Source organism: Periplaneta americana, chromosome 1 (genome assembly GCF_040183065.1).
Source record: "Periplaneta americana isolate PAMFEO1 chromosome 1, P.americana_PAMFEO1_priV1, whole genome shotgun sequence".
NCBI classification, from domain to species: domain Eukaryota; kingdom Metazoa; phylum Arthropoda; class Insecta; order Blattodea; family Blattidae; genus Periplaneta; species Periplaneta americana.
Window position 1 is genome coordinate 229,210,970 of NC_091117.1, and position 18,453 is coordinate 229,229,422.

An 18,453-nucleotide genomic window follows, 5' to 3' on the forward strand; every position below is an offset into this window, starting at 1 on the left:
GACTTAAGATTAATTTATTTACAATACAATATTTTATTCAACATTTACCTTGTAAACTGACATCAACATCCACAATGACTGCTGTGGGTATGACACAATCACGTGTGCTATTATGGTTTTAAGGTACCTGAAAACATCTGGATGTGGATGGCAAATACGTGAAACCAACTGTGAAAAGGCTGTGAGAAACATGTATGGGGGAAGCTCCTTCACTAACTGACCTAAAAGGGGGAGAAAATAAAACATACATTATTATTACTCAAACAGTTTTAGATACAGATTCTATCAACGAAACAAAAAACTACAGATCTTTCACTTACCAGCAACACATCTCAAGTCATGCAAAAAGACTAAACTAGTTTTCAGAATCACATAATCATCTATCTACAAACCAATGATTCTTTGGACAATGTCATTCTATAAATTTAATGAGTAAGTCATTCAATTAAGGCAAGATATTAAACATTTTCCTTCTTTCTTTCTAACTCAGCTCAAACTCCCCTTTTGTCCGACTTACACACGCTAGACATCTCACAAATGCAGGCCTTGCTGGTCATGGGATTTGCATGATGCACGACAATAGACAAACACCTAGTTCCATAAATTTTGACCTTCGCCCACACTGGGAATCGAATCTCGAACTGCTTGGCTGGGAAGCATACACACACCAATCCCATACCCATGGCTGATATTACAGATATGTCAGTTATATTTGAATTGCGTGTTTTAATTAACACAGATTTCAGTCTGGAGATAAAATAATTACAAAACAGACAAAACATGAAAATTCAAAGCAGCATGTTCATATATTTCGGATTTTATTTTACAATAGTTTATGGATTTTTATTTTACAATAGTTTATCTCATAAGTAGTGTACAAAAACTCGCCCAGACATGTTCAAACATTTTTAACAAGAACCAGAACAAGTCACATTGTCACACAATTGTACCTACACCGATTTCACCTTTCTGATACTCCTACTTGTCTGTGGTGTAATAATCATGATGAAGATCTGAAACACATTCTTCTATACTCTCCATCCATAAACCACAAAAGGAATAAATTAAAATGATCAGTACCAGTTGCAGAAGACACAGCCCTGCAGTATGTTTTGACTACACCCCAACTTTGGCTACTAGCAACAGGCATCTATAATGAACACCGATCAAAATACTCCTCATTTCTCATGAAAAACAAGAACTGAATAGACTACAGTGGGCTATAGTGGGCTTTATGTTGTCAGCAAACAGCTGGATGCATTAAGAAGATTGACTGATCTCATAAGTAGTAGTAACAACTCATTTTTTACAAATACATTGTGGTCGTTCTCAGACAGCACATTTATATTCGTTGTTTTATGTCTTCAATTACAGTAAAATTTTGTGCTGCACAATAAAATGTCTTTACACTCATCAAAATATCAGAAGCAGCTTCATGAGAAAATCCTTATTATCAAATGTTCTGGAAAACTGAATCTTAAAACTTTTCTCTGTAAAACATTCAATGTTCATGAATCCCTTAACTTGGGATGTTAGAAACTCTCCTTAAAATTGTAAGAAAATTCAATTGCTTGATGTACTTACTTATGAACCTAGTCATCGTATCCAAATTTGATCTCATCTCACGCAGGGCTGCCATCTTCTTTTTTGTTCTATCTTTATCCTTCTCCTTCTCTGACACCTGTGTTCCGAAGTCAAACCAGATGCTCAACACACGTGGCATGGACTGATAGATGTAGTTGCAACCGTACAGTAATGACTTGCCATAGTAATTCACAATATTCACTTGGATCTCTCTGAAAGCATTCCACAGTTCTCATCAACAATGTTCGAATATGACTCAAATTAATACAAGATAACACCTATTGCTATAACCCAATTTTTCTTCATTTCTAGCCTTGGCCATTGGCTGTATGTGAAATTCGAGAGGTGATAATGTTCACATTATTATTTCGTCTTTGTCTTTTAATGGTCATTCATTGCATCAGCCGCTAAAAACCACATGGAAATCGCTGTCTTTGTAAATTTGTGAAGTATAAAGACTAGGGCAAAAAAAAATTATGAAGACATTAATTAGAGGTCATTAGTGTGCAGCTGGTTATCACTATGCTGAAGGGACAAGATTCAAACCCATGACACATGACATGATGTTAATACTGCAATGGCAAGTGTAAACACAATTCCATAAGAAATACTCATGGCCTAGTCGAATTCTCATCTAGAATCAGGTAACATCAGATATAATGGAGCTATATTTGCATCACATCATTCATTAAGTTGCACTGCAAGGAAGTCTTGCCATAGCCTGTATCTTGTATTAACCCAAAAGTATCAGTCTACACAATTATATGCAATCAATCACAGCTGTCATTATATACAAGGTATAGAGGTTCAAGTCAGCCTACATGCATGCTTAAATTTAATATGTTGTAATTTTATTGTGATTATCACAGCTGTCATTATATACAAGGTATAGGGGTTCAAGTCAGCCTACATGCATGCTTAAATTTAATATGTTGTAATTTTATTGTGATTATCACAGCCGTCACTACATACAAGGTTATGGGTTCAAATCTAAGCTAGGTCAATCTACATCTACATTATCATCATTAAACATCAGGAACTAGACTTGGGTCATTCGAAATTGGTGGCAACTTTTTATTTAAGAACAAAAACTTATTTAATCTCAATTTACATACATACAGCTTTTAAAAGTAATCTCCAACATCATGTATGCGTTGTTCCACCTCTGGAAGGTAACAGATGTCATCCACAGCATCACTTTGCTCTAAGATTCTCATTGACTGCTCTACAGCTGTTATAATGGCCTGTCTATTTATAAAGTGTACTCTCTCATCTTAGGGAAAAAGTCGAAGTCGCAAGACTCATATGGAGGATTTCATACTAGAATTACGCAGTTCCACCTGTTAATTAAATTAATCACTTGAGCAGCCACGTGAAAACCAGCACCATTGTCAAGCACAATGGGATGGCATTCACGAGATTTCAGTGTTTCCAGTGCATTACTTACTTACTGGCTTTTAAGGAACCCGGAGGTTCATTGCCGCCCTCACATAAGCCTGCCATCGGTCCCTATCCTGAGCAAGATTAAGCCAGTCTCTACCGTCATATCCCACCTCCCTCAAATCCATTTTAATATTATCTTCCCATCTACATCTCGGCCTTCCCGAAGGTCTTTTTCCCTCCGCCCTCCCAACTAACACTCTATATGCATTTCTGGATTCGCCCATACTGCTACATGCCCTGCCCATCTCAAACGTCTGGATTTAATGTTGCTAATTTTGTCAGGTTACAGAAAATCAGCCCCATTCCGAGGCTTATTTTGAGGTTTCGTAACAAGCTGTTTTTTTACGGCGATGGTTTGTTAGCCCTCATCGGCTGTCCGCGACTGCTTTTTCAATATATTCACAGCTACCCTCCATATCTGGAGGCCATCTCCTCGATCCGCAACCTGAGGACGTGCCATGCCGTGGTGATAGGGACCCACAATACATGGGTTTCCAGCTGCATTGCTGATCATAAATGGTGTTCCAAAAAGTGACTAATATGGAGCATTCACAAGCATCCAATTGAGTGATTAATACATCTTTATTATCATAAACAACAATAAATATTCGTCCACCGTTGGACTTCAGACTCAATTTGCCATCATTTATTCCATATGGTCATCATTACCACAGTCCAGGTCACGTTCGCTGTGCAGCAGGTCAACAAACATCATTCATGGAACAGAAGCACAATAAGCCTCAGAATACGGTGCAAACCTTCGGGCCCCTCCTTTGCTAAAAAATTCTTTGAAACTTTTTGAGTGGGTTCTGCTCTTGTTTATATTCTTAGGACGCTGTAGATAGCAGTCTTATTATTACAATGTCTTCATATAGAGTATTACTTTAGTTAACATGTACCAGGCACCATTCCATCTCATACTACCACCTAGGGCAGCAGAATACTAGCAGTGTTGCCACTAATTTGAATGACCTATGTAGATCCGTGTCGGCCCCATTTAGCAGTCTCTTATTGGTCTTTAGGGACGTATCCAATCAGTAGGATTATAATTTATCATTAATTTGATAAATATGTTGTAAGCAATTGTGTTTGTAGTTCTGAATTCTACAATACTGACTTCCTGAACCAGAGGACTCAAAGCAAAATTTACCAGCATTTCTCGCACACATAAAAATTAAACTATGCCAATTATTAACCTCATCTTTCATCAATGAATTCCATTTTACAGGCGAGCCGGATCTAGGATAGTATTAACTGACCACCAGCATTACCACGGGGTTCGTAGTCACTAGCCCACAAACTGCAGACTTACTTACAAATGACTTTTAAAGAATCCAGAGGTTCATTGCCGCCCTCACATAAGCCTGCCATCGGTCCCTATCCTGAGCAAAATGAATCCAGTCCCTAGCATCATATCTCACCTCCCTCAAATCCATTTTAATATTATCCTCCCATCTACGTCTCGGCCTTCCCAAAGATCTTCCAACTAACACTCCATATGCATTTCTGGATTCACCCATACATGCCCCGCCCATCTCGAAGTCTGGATTTAATGTTCCTAATGGTGTTATGCGAAGAATGCAGTGCACATATCCCATTAGCTCCAGCAATTACCAAACAATGTAATATTTACCCAACTTTGGATTTGTCTTCATCCTCCTCACTTGACAGTGCAGCCAACACACGATCATAATACTGTGCTAGGCACACTGAACTTTTCTCCCACTGTTGGCATGCCTCAACAGCATTTTTGTAGTTGCTGATGTTGGTATCCATGTCAACATTCACAGTCTCATCATTGTAAGTAGCCAGAAGCAACCTAGCCTGTAAAGTAATAATCAGTGATAAATGGTTTCAAAGCCCACACAAAATATTTTGTTTGAGTAGTTTAAACTGCCACAGTTTGTTATTATGAATGACAGGCACAAATTTAATGTACATACGGAAATCATGCAGGGAGACTCATTAGAACGCATTCATTCATTGTTTTCTGTCCAAGGGCAGATCTTCTACTGCAAACTCAGCATCCTCCAATCTTCGCTCTTTTTCGCCTTGAGCTTGATTCTGCATATGATGCATATATCTTAATGTTGTCTATCATCTGACATCTTCTTCTGCCCCGAACCTTTCTTCCATTCACTATTCCTTCCAGTGCAGCCTTCAGTAGGCAGTTTCTTCTTAACCAATGGTCCAGCCAATTCCTTTTGCTCTTCCTCATCAGTTTCAGCATCATTCTTTCTTCACCCACACTTTCCAGCACAGCTTCATTTGTTATTCTGTCTGCCCATTTCACACTCTTTTGTTCTCCCTATCCACATTTCGTCGTTTATTAGGACACAATAAAATGAAGCAACATCTAGCTGGTTCAGACAGTTTCAAATTTTGGGAGCTTCAATGGTTATTTAAAATTTAATTTAATTGCTTTACTTCCTCCCACACTCCCAGTACTCCATGTCTCTTGAATTTCTTGATTGCGCCAAATATTTTAATGCCTCACAATCATGTCAAGGACACAAGTGCATTCAGTAATCAGGAACATATTGTTGGTTTGGACATAATGAGACAGCAGAACGATATGATGTATTATCAGTAGTAAAAATAGAAAACAGTTTTGATGTAAACAATTCGGTGTGTCTTTCTTAATTAAATATATCCTCGCAAATACTAATTAGAGTCGGGCAGACTGCCTCATATTATCGCCCGTTCTCGCTTGCGTAATCACCGCAGTCTCGCCCAGTGCGCGAGTACCTAACGTAGCCAAATGACTCATTGATAGAGAACACGAGATTCTCTTGCTCCCGAGATTACCGATACTAGATCACTCCCGACAGTCTCGGACGCCTATGCGGGACTGTTGTACTGATAAGCAAGCAATATCGCTCGGGCCGTGCTCCTTATAGGAAGCATTGGCTTATGCATTTCCCGGTTCTTTAAATATATATCATGTCGTAGCTCCTATAATACTTAATCAATCGCGCTGTAATTTTTTGGATTGATAGCTCAATGTCTAAGGAAAACATAGGAAAAAAATCGAACTGAAAATATTTTTTGGAAAGTGAGAAAAAAAATATTAACTTCGATGGAGATTGATGTGTTCAGAATAGACATTTGCAACTTCACCTTTCACCTTTGAAAACTTTTTTGTTTTTCACGTTAGATGGGGGGTCAAAGCGAGAGAAATGTTGAGAAAGGATGGAAATTACTTTTAAAAGTGATGGCCACTCAAAATTTTTACTGGTTCTCGAATAACTGCGAGTTAACCTGTTAGCGCAGGACTCATGACTCAAACGTTTGTTCCGTAAAATTTGTTCCGTTTCAACGCATGAAAACTCGTTATTGGACGGATAGTATTAATTGATATTTTAATAAAGATAGTTGAAAATGAGGCTATATAGTCCAAGATGGTTTACACTTTATAGTAATTAGGCTATCTTTTATAGCAACTAAATAAAAAAATTGTTTGTAACACAATGATATGAAACATGAAAATATTAAAAGCTGGTTCACAATAAACCGAGAACGGAAACGGCAACGAGAACTAGAACGGAAATATTTTTAAAATAAATGTATTTAAAGGTAAGCATTCACAATTAACTATTCTGAATGCTCACATTTAATACTGTACATTTATTTTAACATTATTTCCGTTCTCGTTTCCGTTCCCGGTTTATTCTGAACCAGCCTATACTATAGAAAACTACACTTTCTATTGGTGTGCACGTTATAAATTATTGTTACAGAACAATCATTATCGTATTCTAGCCATGTTACAATATAAAATTATATAGGCCTATATGATTTACAATAATTATCCTATGTTATAGGAACGAGAATAACAAATTAAGAATTAATCAGATTTCTAATACTTTTACCTAATGATAACTTACAAGACAGTAATAAATAATAACCATCATAATAATCCTGATAATCATAATCTTAATCATCCTAATGATTACGATAATGATGATAACGGTAATACTACTAATAATAATGATATAATGATAATAAGAATAATAATAATAATAATAATAATAATAATAATAATAATAATAATCGCTGTAGAGTAAACGGTTAGCACACCTGACTGTGAAACGATCTGCTTCCGGTTCGAATCTTGGTTGGGACAAGTTAAGACTGGTTCACAATAAACCGAGAATGGAAACGACAACGATAACGGAAATATTGTTAAAATAAATACATTTGAATGTGAGCATTCACAATTAACTTTCACGTTCCCGTTAATCTTCTCGTTAATTGTGAATGTTCACATTTAAATACATTTATTTTAACACTAGCTGTACCCGTGCGCTCCGCTGCACTTATTAGAAATAAATATAAAGTAATTACATAATTAAAATAGAACACTGGGTCCAGGGAACATTCGTGTTTGATAGAAGAATAAATCGTTTAATATGTTACTTAATTTAAATTGTATTTAAATAATTAAAATGCTATCATTTTGATCCAGAGACCACTCATTTGGTGCAAATATAACTCGTTTAACATTTTTCTAAATTAGTCTTGAATGCATCCTTTAATAAATCACTCCAAATTAATAGAGTTGATTGTGTAAAAATGTAAAAATTCACGATCTTCTATGCACTACTGCCATAGAACGAATAAATTTGTTTTTCTTCCTACTAAAAAATTTAATAGTTTGCACATAGCAGTTACGGAACAACGACGCTACAATCTGAGGCGGCGGTGGAAATGTATTGTTATTTTAAAACTCTTTTATATCCTTAAATATCAGAGCTATCAAAATTTTGCCTGGAATAAAACTTATCGAAAATCATTTTTGAATAACCTTCTGTTATGTAACATTTTTCACAAAAATCAATAATAAGCGAGATATTTTGGTTTATTTAATTCAGGCCCCCTTACAACCGCCCTTTTAAATAAAGTATTTTGAATGCTACATAGCCTAAAATCTAAGTTACAACGAACTTAATTTATATTCAAATTTTCACTGAAATCCGTTCAGCCATTATCGCCTGAAAAGGTAACTAACATCCAGACAGACAGACAGACAGACAGACTTAAATATCAGTCCTATCAAAATTTTGCCTGGAATAAAACTTATCGGAAATCATTTTTAAAGAAATTTTTGTTATGTAACATTTTTCACAAAAATCAATAATAAGCGAGATATTTCGGTTTATTTACTTCAGGCCCCCTTATAACCCCCCTTTTAAATAAAGTATTTTGAATGCCATATAGCCTAAAATCTAAGTTACAACGAACTTAATTTATGTTCCAATTTTCATCGAAATCCGTTCAGCCATTATCGCGTGAAAAGGTAACAAACATCCAGACAGACAGACAGACATACAAACAAAAATTTCAAAAAAGCGATTTTCGGTTTCAGGATAATTAATTAATTATATATGTTAGGACCAATTATTTTTGGAAAAGCGAAAATTACCAGAAAAATTTCGCTTACAGATTTATTATTAGTATAGATTATTTCTCGTTGTCGTTTCCGTTCCCGGTTTATTGTGCACCAGCCTTTACCTGGCTGAGGTTCCTCGCCTCAACCCATTGAGAGCAAATTCTGGGTAACTTTCGGCACTGGACCCTGGACTCATTTCGCTGGCATTATCATCTCATTCAGACGCTAGATAGCTATAGCAGTTGATAAAGTGTCGTAAAGCAACTAATTTAATAATAATAATAATAACCCTCATTTATTCTCTGTTGTTATGATAAAGCAAATATAAATTACACTCAGGAGGAAACGCAGAATAAATATGGGGGGAAATGCCTGTTATTATTCGGTTGAGAAGCTTTTGTCACCCAGCCTGCTCTCAAAAAACTTGAAAGTTAGAATTTATAAAACAGTTACATTACCGGTTGTTCTGTATGGTGGTGAAATTTGGACTCTCACTTTGAGGAACAGAGGTTAAGGGTGTTCGAGAATAAGATTCTTAGGAAGATATTTGGGGCTAAGAGGGATGGTGAATGGAGGAAGTTGCACAACGTAGAACTGCACGCATTGTACTACACCTGACATAATTAGGAATATTAAATTCAGAGGTTTGAAATGGGCAGAACATCTAGCATGTATGGGCGAATCCAGAAATGGATATAGAGTGTTAGTTGGATGGCCGGAGGGAAAGGACGTTTGGAGAGGCAGAGACGTAGATGGGAAGATAATATAAAAATGGATATGATGGTAGAGACTGAATTAATCTTGCTCAGGTTAGAGACCGATGGGGGGCTTATGTGAGAGCGGCAATGAACCTCCGGGTTCCTTAAAATGCATTTGTAAGTAATTATGATCAATTTGTGAAAGGATCTACTCTATTTCGTAATTCTGTCCTTCCTCTTGCAAAAGTGTTTCCATTTCACATGCAGCATTTTATCAGTTGGGAAACAAAAATATCTTTTGTCAGAGTCTTTGGTCCTTTATAATATAAATAAGTATTAATTATTTTATTTCGTCCTTACACAGCACAATAATTACCCATGCTGATGAAGATGCCGTTGCATAACAACGAAACATCCAGATGTGAACGCGCAATATAATAATACAGTCGTGTGTTATCCATTACTATAGCGTATACAAAACACTATCGAATGATTAAATATGCAATGTCAACGAAATGCTGATAGCGAGAAAGTATATCATAGCTCCAACCATAACGTGTTATTGTTTTAGACTAGCTTAGGATTAGGTAACGACTGAAAGTGCTGCATTATTTTGCTTCTCCAGAAAGGCAATAAGTAGTTCATTAAAATAGTGTGACTTCTGTAAGAATGTCGACAATCATAATGTGCTGTATTATTGCATACCACACTGCTGTGCCTTCTTAAATTACTTTATGAACATTAATATTTCAGAAAGAGTCACGAATTTCAGTGATGAGCGGCAATTAAGCCGGCAGTCAGTGTACGCATTTCGTAACGATAAATCGGCCGTGCGATAACAGGCCGGGACCCGGTATTCCTCGTTCCCGAGAGTGCCAATCTCGAGATTACGATTCTCGGAACTGGCGTTATCGGCCAGCCAGTCTCGCCTACGAGACGAGCGGGAGTAAGAGGCTGTTTGCCCGACTCTAATACTAATATGCTATGATTAGCTAGCCAAATAAGTTAACAAGAATGAAAGCAGCAATTGCAGGCCATATTAGACAAGAGGTCCACTTGTATGTAGCTTAGGCTGAAATCATATTAATTATCTTGTATAAATTAGAAGCTAAAGTCTTCAGGGAAGGAGAAAAGTTAGTATTTATCACTTAAACATGGACACTAAATGCATATAAAAAACTTCTACATATTTGGAAAATATGGCACATACCTCAGCACGGATCCTCTCATTCATTTCGTCTGAATTTGATACTGGAGGGCTACATTCATTGCCATCAGAGAAGTACTCTTCCAGACCTCGGCGCAGTGTCAGAAATGCTGGATCTTGTTCACCTTTTTCCCAGTACAGCTTTGCTTTTTCAACAAAGAGTTCCTTCAGTCTGAACTTCTCTGCATTCAGTATGTATGTATATGCTTGCTGATGAAGGCCATCACTGCAAAATAATATTCAATGTTCGTGTAAAGGTGACACCTTCGCATGGCTCCCATTCTTAAAGTACTTTTTATCCCTGGCAACAGACTAATTTCCGAAATGATTTTCAGCATGTTAAAGGAAAAATATAAAAATATTAACAAAAAATTTAACTCACTTTCATTTTAAAGCAGCAACTGGAAATGGTATACACATAAATTACAGTGACGAAAGAGTTCTGGAACAATTCCTGCAGTTTTATTTGCAATATTCTATGGACCTCACTTCTAACTATTACAAATTTCGTGGACTGTTATAGTACACATTTTGTTTCACACAAGCAGATCACAAGAACAAGATGACCGTAACCCTTGACTAACACTTCACGATGCATATCCACTGAATAATGTCATATATGAGTGTCGCATCATCCAATATCTGTGGCTCGAGAACTGGTCTGCTGGTCTTTCGTCCAGGTGGCCCAGATTCGACTCTTGGCTGGAGACGAGAAGTAGTGTGCTGATCTTTTGTCCAGGTGGCCCAGATTCGACTCTTCGCTTGGTCGTGATGGAATTTGTGGAGGACAAAGCAGACGAGAAGTAGTTGCTGATCTATCGTTCAGGTGGTCCAGATTCGACTCCTGGCTTGGTCATGTTGGAAATTGTGGAGTCTTGAGGGTAATATGGATTTCTGATGCTGATAAATAAATGGCTTGAGGTATTTGCCTGAGGATGAACCTGGCTCTGTCAGAGCTGAGGCACCTGTCAACATTAGATTCACTAACACCGTCTAGCCACCTGTCAGTCTTGGACAATCATTTATTTATTTGTCTGTAACAAGGCACAGCCCCAGTTACAGTCATATTAATTATATCGCACAAAGTGCCAGTGTAAGCCTGAGAAAGTAAAACTTCTGTTATACATTGTGGTAAGCAGAAATGAGAGAGCTGACATTCTAGCAAACAAAGGCACTAAAACTGAACAAAATCAGAACTATAATTTTTCATATTATACAATAAAACAAGTTACTGAAAATAAAATTAAAAATAATTATAATGTCCAAATATAAATATTACAGAAAATTCCCATTGGAAAAGTTTACTAGAAAGACTTCATTTAATTCCTGACCTTCATGTAAATCTGCTATGGCCATGTTCAGACTCGTTACTGGTCATGATTTACATAGGATTGGCATCCTATCTACGCCAATTGTGTATTGTGTTCTCAAGAAGAAGAAATGGATATGAATCCTATGTGAAGCACTTCAACAAAATAAAAGTCTTACATCTAAGTACTGGGAAGCAGGACAGAAAATAACCTGATTGTTAAACCAAAAGCAATAAATATCTATCTATATTTCACATTTATGCAGTCTCTTTCTGAAGGCCTAGCAAAGTTCCTGTATCTTCCATGTTAAAGGCTGGTCCACAATAAACTGGAACAAGAACAGGAAGCAGTACACGTGAATGTGGAGATTTTTGATTCACAATAAACCAAGACCGGAAATGGCTATGCATATCGATATGCATGTCAGTTAGTGATGGGTCACTCATGAGCGATTCGACTCGAGTGAATGATTCCTACTCTTGAGTGGCTCTCTGCTGGCTCCTTACAAAGCAGCGGGTCGTTCATAATCTCACTCCTTCTCTTTGCAGTACTCATTTGCTACGTAAGTAAAAGTATCGAAGTTATAGCCACAACATACCTACTGACTCAATATATTACCACACTTGTACTTACTTTCGAGCAGTTTTCGCACTTTCAAGCCAGTACTTTCCCAACTCCTCATCCAGAAAGGAGGCAACAGCAGGAAGTTTCTCCTCAATCCTGGCCTTCATCAGTGCCAGCAAGATCCTACGCATTCTGAGGATGGGTTCCCGAGTACGTGAGAACCGCTGCACATACTTCAGTCGGTCTCCCCACTCAACAATCATATCTTGTGCCACAAATAAACAGTAATCCAAATTGTATTCATTTTTCTCCATTGTCTTAACTGCAAGTTCAGCCCTTTCTATCTCGTTCAGTATATGTAACCTGCAATCAACATAACAATAAACCAAATTATACAATTAAATTGAACCTACAAAAAAGAGGACTTGAGATAAAACCCGACCCTCTAAAATTAAGCTATGCAAAAGGTTGGTAGCATATTCAGACGAATTCCGATATTGGTTGGGAAAATGCCACTGCCTTGTCTAGTACTTCATTCGAAGGACGACGACATACAAATCATAATCATAATCATCCGCTATGTCTACACCCAACATTTCGAACTCCAAGTCTTTAAAATTTTCAGTGCTCTGCAGGCACTCTTTTACACATATAAAAAGCCCTCACCCTGTTCCTACACAGTCGCGTCTGTATGTTACATACAGTCAATTCCAAACTGGCCGCGGAAAGAAGCTGTTGCCAGATACTATTTGACAACTGGACATGACAACACACTCAACACTTACCTACTTGTCCAGCTTTATCAGGAGGTAGTCTTATCTTGTAGTCAGATAAAGGAAAGCAAGAGAAAAGATTCATCTGATTTGAGTCTCTCATTTTTATTGTTAATTTGTTTGTTTGTTTGATTGTTAATCTTTGTATAATTTTGCTCTATTCTTAAATGTGTCATTTTCAGACTAATATAACTATGAACAGACTCTGTACGGTATTTAATAAATAAATAATAAATATGCACACACAAAATATTCATTGAAAAAGTATGTACGCATTTCCAACACCTCAAAATTGCATGCAAATGTAACACAATGTTGACAGTGATTACTTATATTGCACAAACATCAGCAGTCCGGCAGCATATCATGCTGCCTTGATGACTTACTGTTAAGTAACTCGCATAACAATTGCTTTCCTAAGAACTTCAAATATTTTATTAGATTTCGTGTAAATGTAAAAATGAAAAAATTTCATGCATTTAACTTCTTTACATAAATACTTTTTCAATAATAAAACGATAGCATATAAGAATATTTTTTACACAATAAGGATTATTGAAAATTCACAATTGCAAAACAATATCCCCCCCACTCTTTCGACTTCTTTTTTTCTGTGCAGTAACGCAATATAGATTGCATAATGAGAGTGTTTCAATATTTCAAACAATGTGTTTTACTTACCAATAAATTATACTCATTCAAAATTGTGGTGGATTATGAAGTGATAAAATTGTACTCTATTTTGAAAATGTGGTTAAGTTCAGAGCGATTTACCTGATAATCTTCTGGTACTCTTCTTGATAGGAGCCCTTCTCTAGAGAGATTATTCCCAATCCGTCTAACAACTCTTTCCTCATATGTCTGAGAAGCTGAAGGAGGACTACCCTTTTGCCAGTCTGAAAATGGAACAATGTTTTGCCCATTTCCAATCCCCATGATTTGTTCTCAACTGCTTCTTGTGAAAATAGCATATTACTCAGCTCATCGAATTTTTGCAATCGCCAAAATGCCTCTGCTTCGAACTCTTTCATTACAGCTGACATGCGGGGTCTGGAAACGAAAAATAGTAATACAGTAGAATCCTTTTTTGACGAATCTCTCAGATATTACTTTTCTTTTTCCTTAAAATGGAAAGGAAAGGTTAAAATAACTAGTACTAATATGTGTGTTAAGTACCAAACATTATAATTATTTAAATAGGCCTACAATAAATTTCATTATAATATTTTCTAACTCTTCAAATGGTGAGGCACTAATGTTTTTCCATTTGATTGAACCGAACCACACTGAAACTTGGCATTGAAAATTTCTCCTTTCTTCTTCATTATTCCTCATAATGAAGTAGTTGGCAAACCATGCCATTGTGCCATATGTTTTTTTATTATTATTCAATGCAATGGCACTTGACCAGAGTCATTGGCTGTACAATGGCGATAGAAACTAAGATGAAAGAAAACGAAATAAAGTGAACAATGTGCAAGTGAAACTACGAAGGAGAGGATGTCAGCACTGCTGAAAGTGCTGGACAAGTCTTAATGTGGATTCTGCTATATATAAGTTGAAATGCGCACACACCGTGCATGGGGTAAGAAACATTACTTGTCTTTACTATAAGCTGCGATGGATTTCTGTCTCTTCTTACACTTGATAATATGATATCTGTCACATAGTTCTGAGCATAAAACACACACACTTATCATTTGGTTCGTGGTAAGTCTTGTTGCCGCACACTTTGTGGTGGAAGCCATGGGTTGCCAATCTTGTCGTCACGTGTCTCATTTCATGATTAGCTTCCGTCCATGTCCTCTCTTGCATCGCACACGTTGTGTACAATTCCTCCGGTATGCTGGTTTTCTTCTCGTGCAAATCTTGTAGGAGCCGTTTGTAGGCATCGTTCGCTGGGAGCATTATTTCGCACCTTAGGTCCTCTATCAAAAACATCTCTCTGGTTAGTTCGTACACTAGTCTCGATCTTGCGTTCTGTGGCAGTCCTAGAGCTCTCTTCAAATACCTAGCTTTCACCCGCTCTAGTTCTGCCATCTGTTTGTATGTGAGGTATTCTCACACTGATTCTAGGCCATACGTCAGGACGGGTAATATCTTTATCCGGAACAGGTCCATAGCTGTGCTGATCGATAATTGTGTGATGTTCCTAATTTCATTCATGGATTCTGCTATATGTGATACGAGTTATTTGAGGATTAACTCCCACATCCCATATTATTTTTACTTTCTGTCTGACAGTTAATTTCTCCTGTTTAATCGCCATTATAACTATGCATAAACTAACAAAAGAAACTTGGAAACAGGACCCACACAACTCGTGAGGACAAAGCAAGCAAAGCAACCACTCTGTGAAAGCAACACAAAGAAAGACTATAAAGAATAATGGCGCTGCATTACTATAAATTGAGATGCACTATTGATTATTGAAAGTTGATTCAATATTTCGGGTATCATTACCACAAAATCCACTTGAAAAGTATTCCTTGAGAGTGGGATTTTCCTAAATCTGTTTTTCTAAAAGTGGGAATTAATTGCATTATTCTTATGGCAATTTGGCTGGGACTTAACAGATTATTCCTTAAAAGCGGCAATTTCTTAAAAACGGGAATACTAAAATGGGGTTTTATTGTATTAATGTTAAACCATTAAAAGAAAGAGATATATGAATATTTTCTTTCTCTTCCTACAGTTATTACTTATTTTCAAATGCACTGGTTAGTTAACTTCAATTACATGACAATGCATACCACCGAAATACCACTATGTTGTGCATGGCAGACAAGGGTCCTCACTGTGATCTGATGATATATCCTCTCCTCCTTCCTTCTGGCTCACAGTGTCCCAAGCCAGCACAACAAGCGCACTAGAATGACTTCAGTTTATCTTATTTCGGATTGCTGTTCATAGCCATTTCTCACACACTTAAGTTAGTCCAGCAATAAGAAGCTCAAAGATTACAAAAAGACATTACTTACTGATAAAATAAGAGGCCTATACGATTTTGTAGTTTCCTAATAACTTCAGCAAGATCTCTTAGCAGAAAAAGTAGTAATTTTGCCTTCTACATTTGAAGGTAGTGCACGAAACATGCAGCAGCTATACCAAGATGCTATATCTGTTGTTTGAAAGCATGGCAAACCTGACATTTTCTCAACTCTCACCTGCAATAGCTATTCCTTTCACTCCCACATGAAAAACCTGCTGATCGTTCTGACTTCGTTACTTGCGTTTTTGCATTGAAACTCAAAGAACTGAAGAAAAAGCATCTGGCATAAAACTATTCAGAGGGAAGCTTTTTAAGAGAGATATTTTTGACAGCATTACATTTCATTGAGTTATTACGTTGCTTTCAATGTTACATGTTGCAGCATTTGCTGAACAAGCCGTGAATTTTTGCCATATCAATGTCCATCTCACATTTCTCATCATTTGTAAGCTTGCATACCTTTCTGAAACAATTCCTTGTGCAATTCTGAGTGCAGTAATAGGCTGATCTAGCCAAAGATAACATTGCACCATTCCTTTGCTGAACTCTCGCGACATCTTCCCTTCCTGTGCCATGCGTTCATAGCAGGCTGCAGCCTCCTGACAACAAACATCACACAAACATGTCTGAATTTGAATAGCTCTGAATTTTGTAACTGACCATGAATTAAATGGAAACATGATATGCTGAATATAGTTAATGCAGTAAAACATGATAAAACTAAGGATATATCGATGGGCAGTTCAAGATGGAAACAACTCAAAATTTAAAGTTCCGAGAAACCTGAATTTTAAAGTTTCATATTGCTGTGAAAAATCTAAGGATCACTGAGATTACTTCAAATTCTGTTAATGATGTTTTATAAAGTAACTATAAGTTTCCAATGTATGACTTGAAGCTTTCCCGGCGTTTGATGTAGAATAACTTTTCTCGGGTTCTCAGCCAGGTGAGTTGGAGATTTGCTTCCAAGCTTTCGATGGCTAGCTCTGCCATCTTCTTCAGGGAATGAAGTGATGTTTGACCATGTCTAGCCAGTATATATGCAATAGTAGTGCTTCCCGCTGTGGGCCAATCAGGAGCTAGTTCCGACCACCAGGTGCATTCTGGTTGGTGGAAGCGATAGCCAATCAGGAGCTAGTTGCTGGTCCAACTGTCTACCGTGTGCTCGTGGTCTAAGCATATTGATGGCAGGTTTCCATGCTATACTCAGCTGTAGACCCCCGTCTCTGTTGAAATTATTGCCGTCTAGCTGGATTTCGATGGCTTCCTTGATAACCAAGTCCCAGTAACCTGATGTCTTGTCCAAGATGGTGGTGGCGCCGAAATCTATCTTGTGACCAGTTTCTAGGCTGTGTTGGGCTACTGCAGACCTATTGGGGTAATATAGTCTTATGCTGTGTTGATGCTCCTTGCAGCGTTCCATAATGGTGCGTCCTGTCTGCCCAATGTAGCATTTCCCACACTCACAAGGTATTTTGTAGACATCAGGTGTCCTAAGACCAAGATCATCCTTAACTGGTCTCAACAAGTTCTGAATCTTTGTGGGCGGCTTATGGATGGACCATCAATGCTGAATTACAGCAACCTAATACACATGCACACTACTCTTACTATTCTTCTATTATTATATATATTCAGGGCCTGTGTATTACATGACTACATGTGATACTGAATATTATTGTATCTGTAGCTGACCAGGCACTTGATTCAGAGTATACATGTTACAGGAGTACAAGTGATACTGAATATTATTGTATCTGTAGCTGACCAGTCACTTCATTCAGAGTATACATGTTACAGGACTACATATGATACTGTATAATGTAACTGTAGCTGACCAGTCACTTCATTCAGAGTATACATGTTACAGGACTACATGTGATACTGAATATTGTACCTGTAGCTGACCAGTCACTTCATTCAGAGTATACATGTTACAGGACTACATGTGATACTGAATATTATTGTATCTGTAGCTGACCGGTCACTTCATTCAGAGTATACATGTTACAGGACTACATGTGATACTGAATATTATTGTATCTGTAGCTGACCAGTCACTTCATTCAGAGTATACATGTTACAGGACTACATATGATACTGTATAATGTACCTGTAGCTGACCAGTCACTTCATTCAGAGTATACATGTTACAGGACTACATGTGATACTGAATATTGTACCTGTAGCTGACCAGTCACTTCATTCAGAGTATACATGTTACAGGACTACATGTGATACTGAATATTATTGTATCTGTAGCTGACCGGTCACTTCATTCAGAGTATACATGTTACAGGACTACATGTGATACTGAATATTATTGTATCTGTAGCTGACCAGTCACTTCATTCAGAGTATACATGTTACAGGACTACATATGATACTGTATAATGTACCTGTAGCTGACCAGTCACTTCATTCAGAGTATACATGTTACAGGACTACATGTGATACTGAATATTGTACCTGTAGCTGACCAGTCACTTC

At 37.2% G+C, this 18,453-nt stretch overlaps 1 protein-coding gene across 7 annotated transcripts in view; it reads right to left on the bottom strand.

The window, feature by feature from the left end:
* Positions 1 to 18,453, bottom strand: part of mei-41 (meiotic 41) — a 130,411-nt gene that overhangs the window by 27,456 nt on the left and 84,502 nt on the right. For 6 of the 7 annotated variants that reach the window (XM_069838864.1, XM_069838871.1, XM_069838854.1 and 3 more), the window contains 7 exons: positions 16,423 to 16,562; positions 13,746 to 14,021; positions 12,268 to 12,561; positions 10,328 to 10,550; positions 4,661 to 4,851; positions 1,585 to 1,796; positions 49 to 221 (listed from right to left, as the gene is read on the bottom strand). In XM_069838864.1, coding sequence (XP_069694965.1) covers positions 49 to 221; positions 1,585 to 1,796; positions 4,661 to 4,851; positions 10,328 to 10,550; positions 12,268 to 12,561; positions 13,746 to 14,021; positions 16,423 to 16,562 — 1,509 coding nt within the window. The remainder of the gene's footprint in view (positions 1 to 48; positions 222 to 1,584; positions 1,797 to 4,660; positions 4,852 to 10,327; positions 10,551 to 12,267; positions 12,562 to 13,745; positions 14,022 to 16,422; positions 16,563 to 18,453) is intronic. The other variant, XR_011334767.1, reaches the window with a different exon arrangement.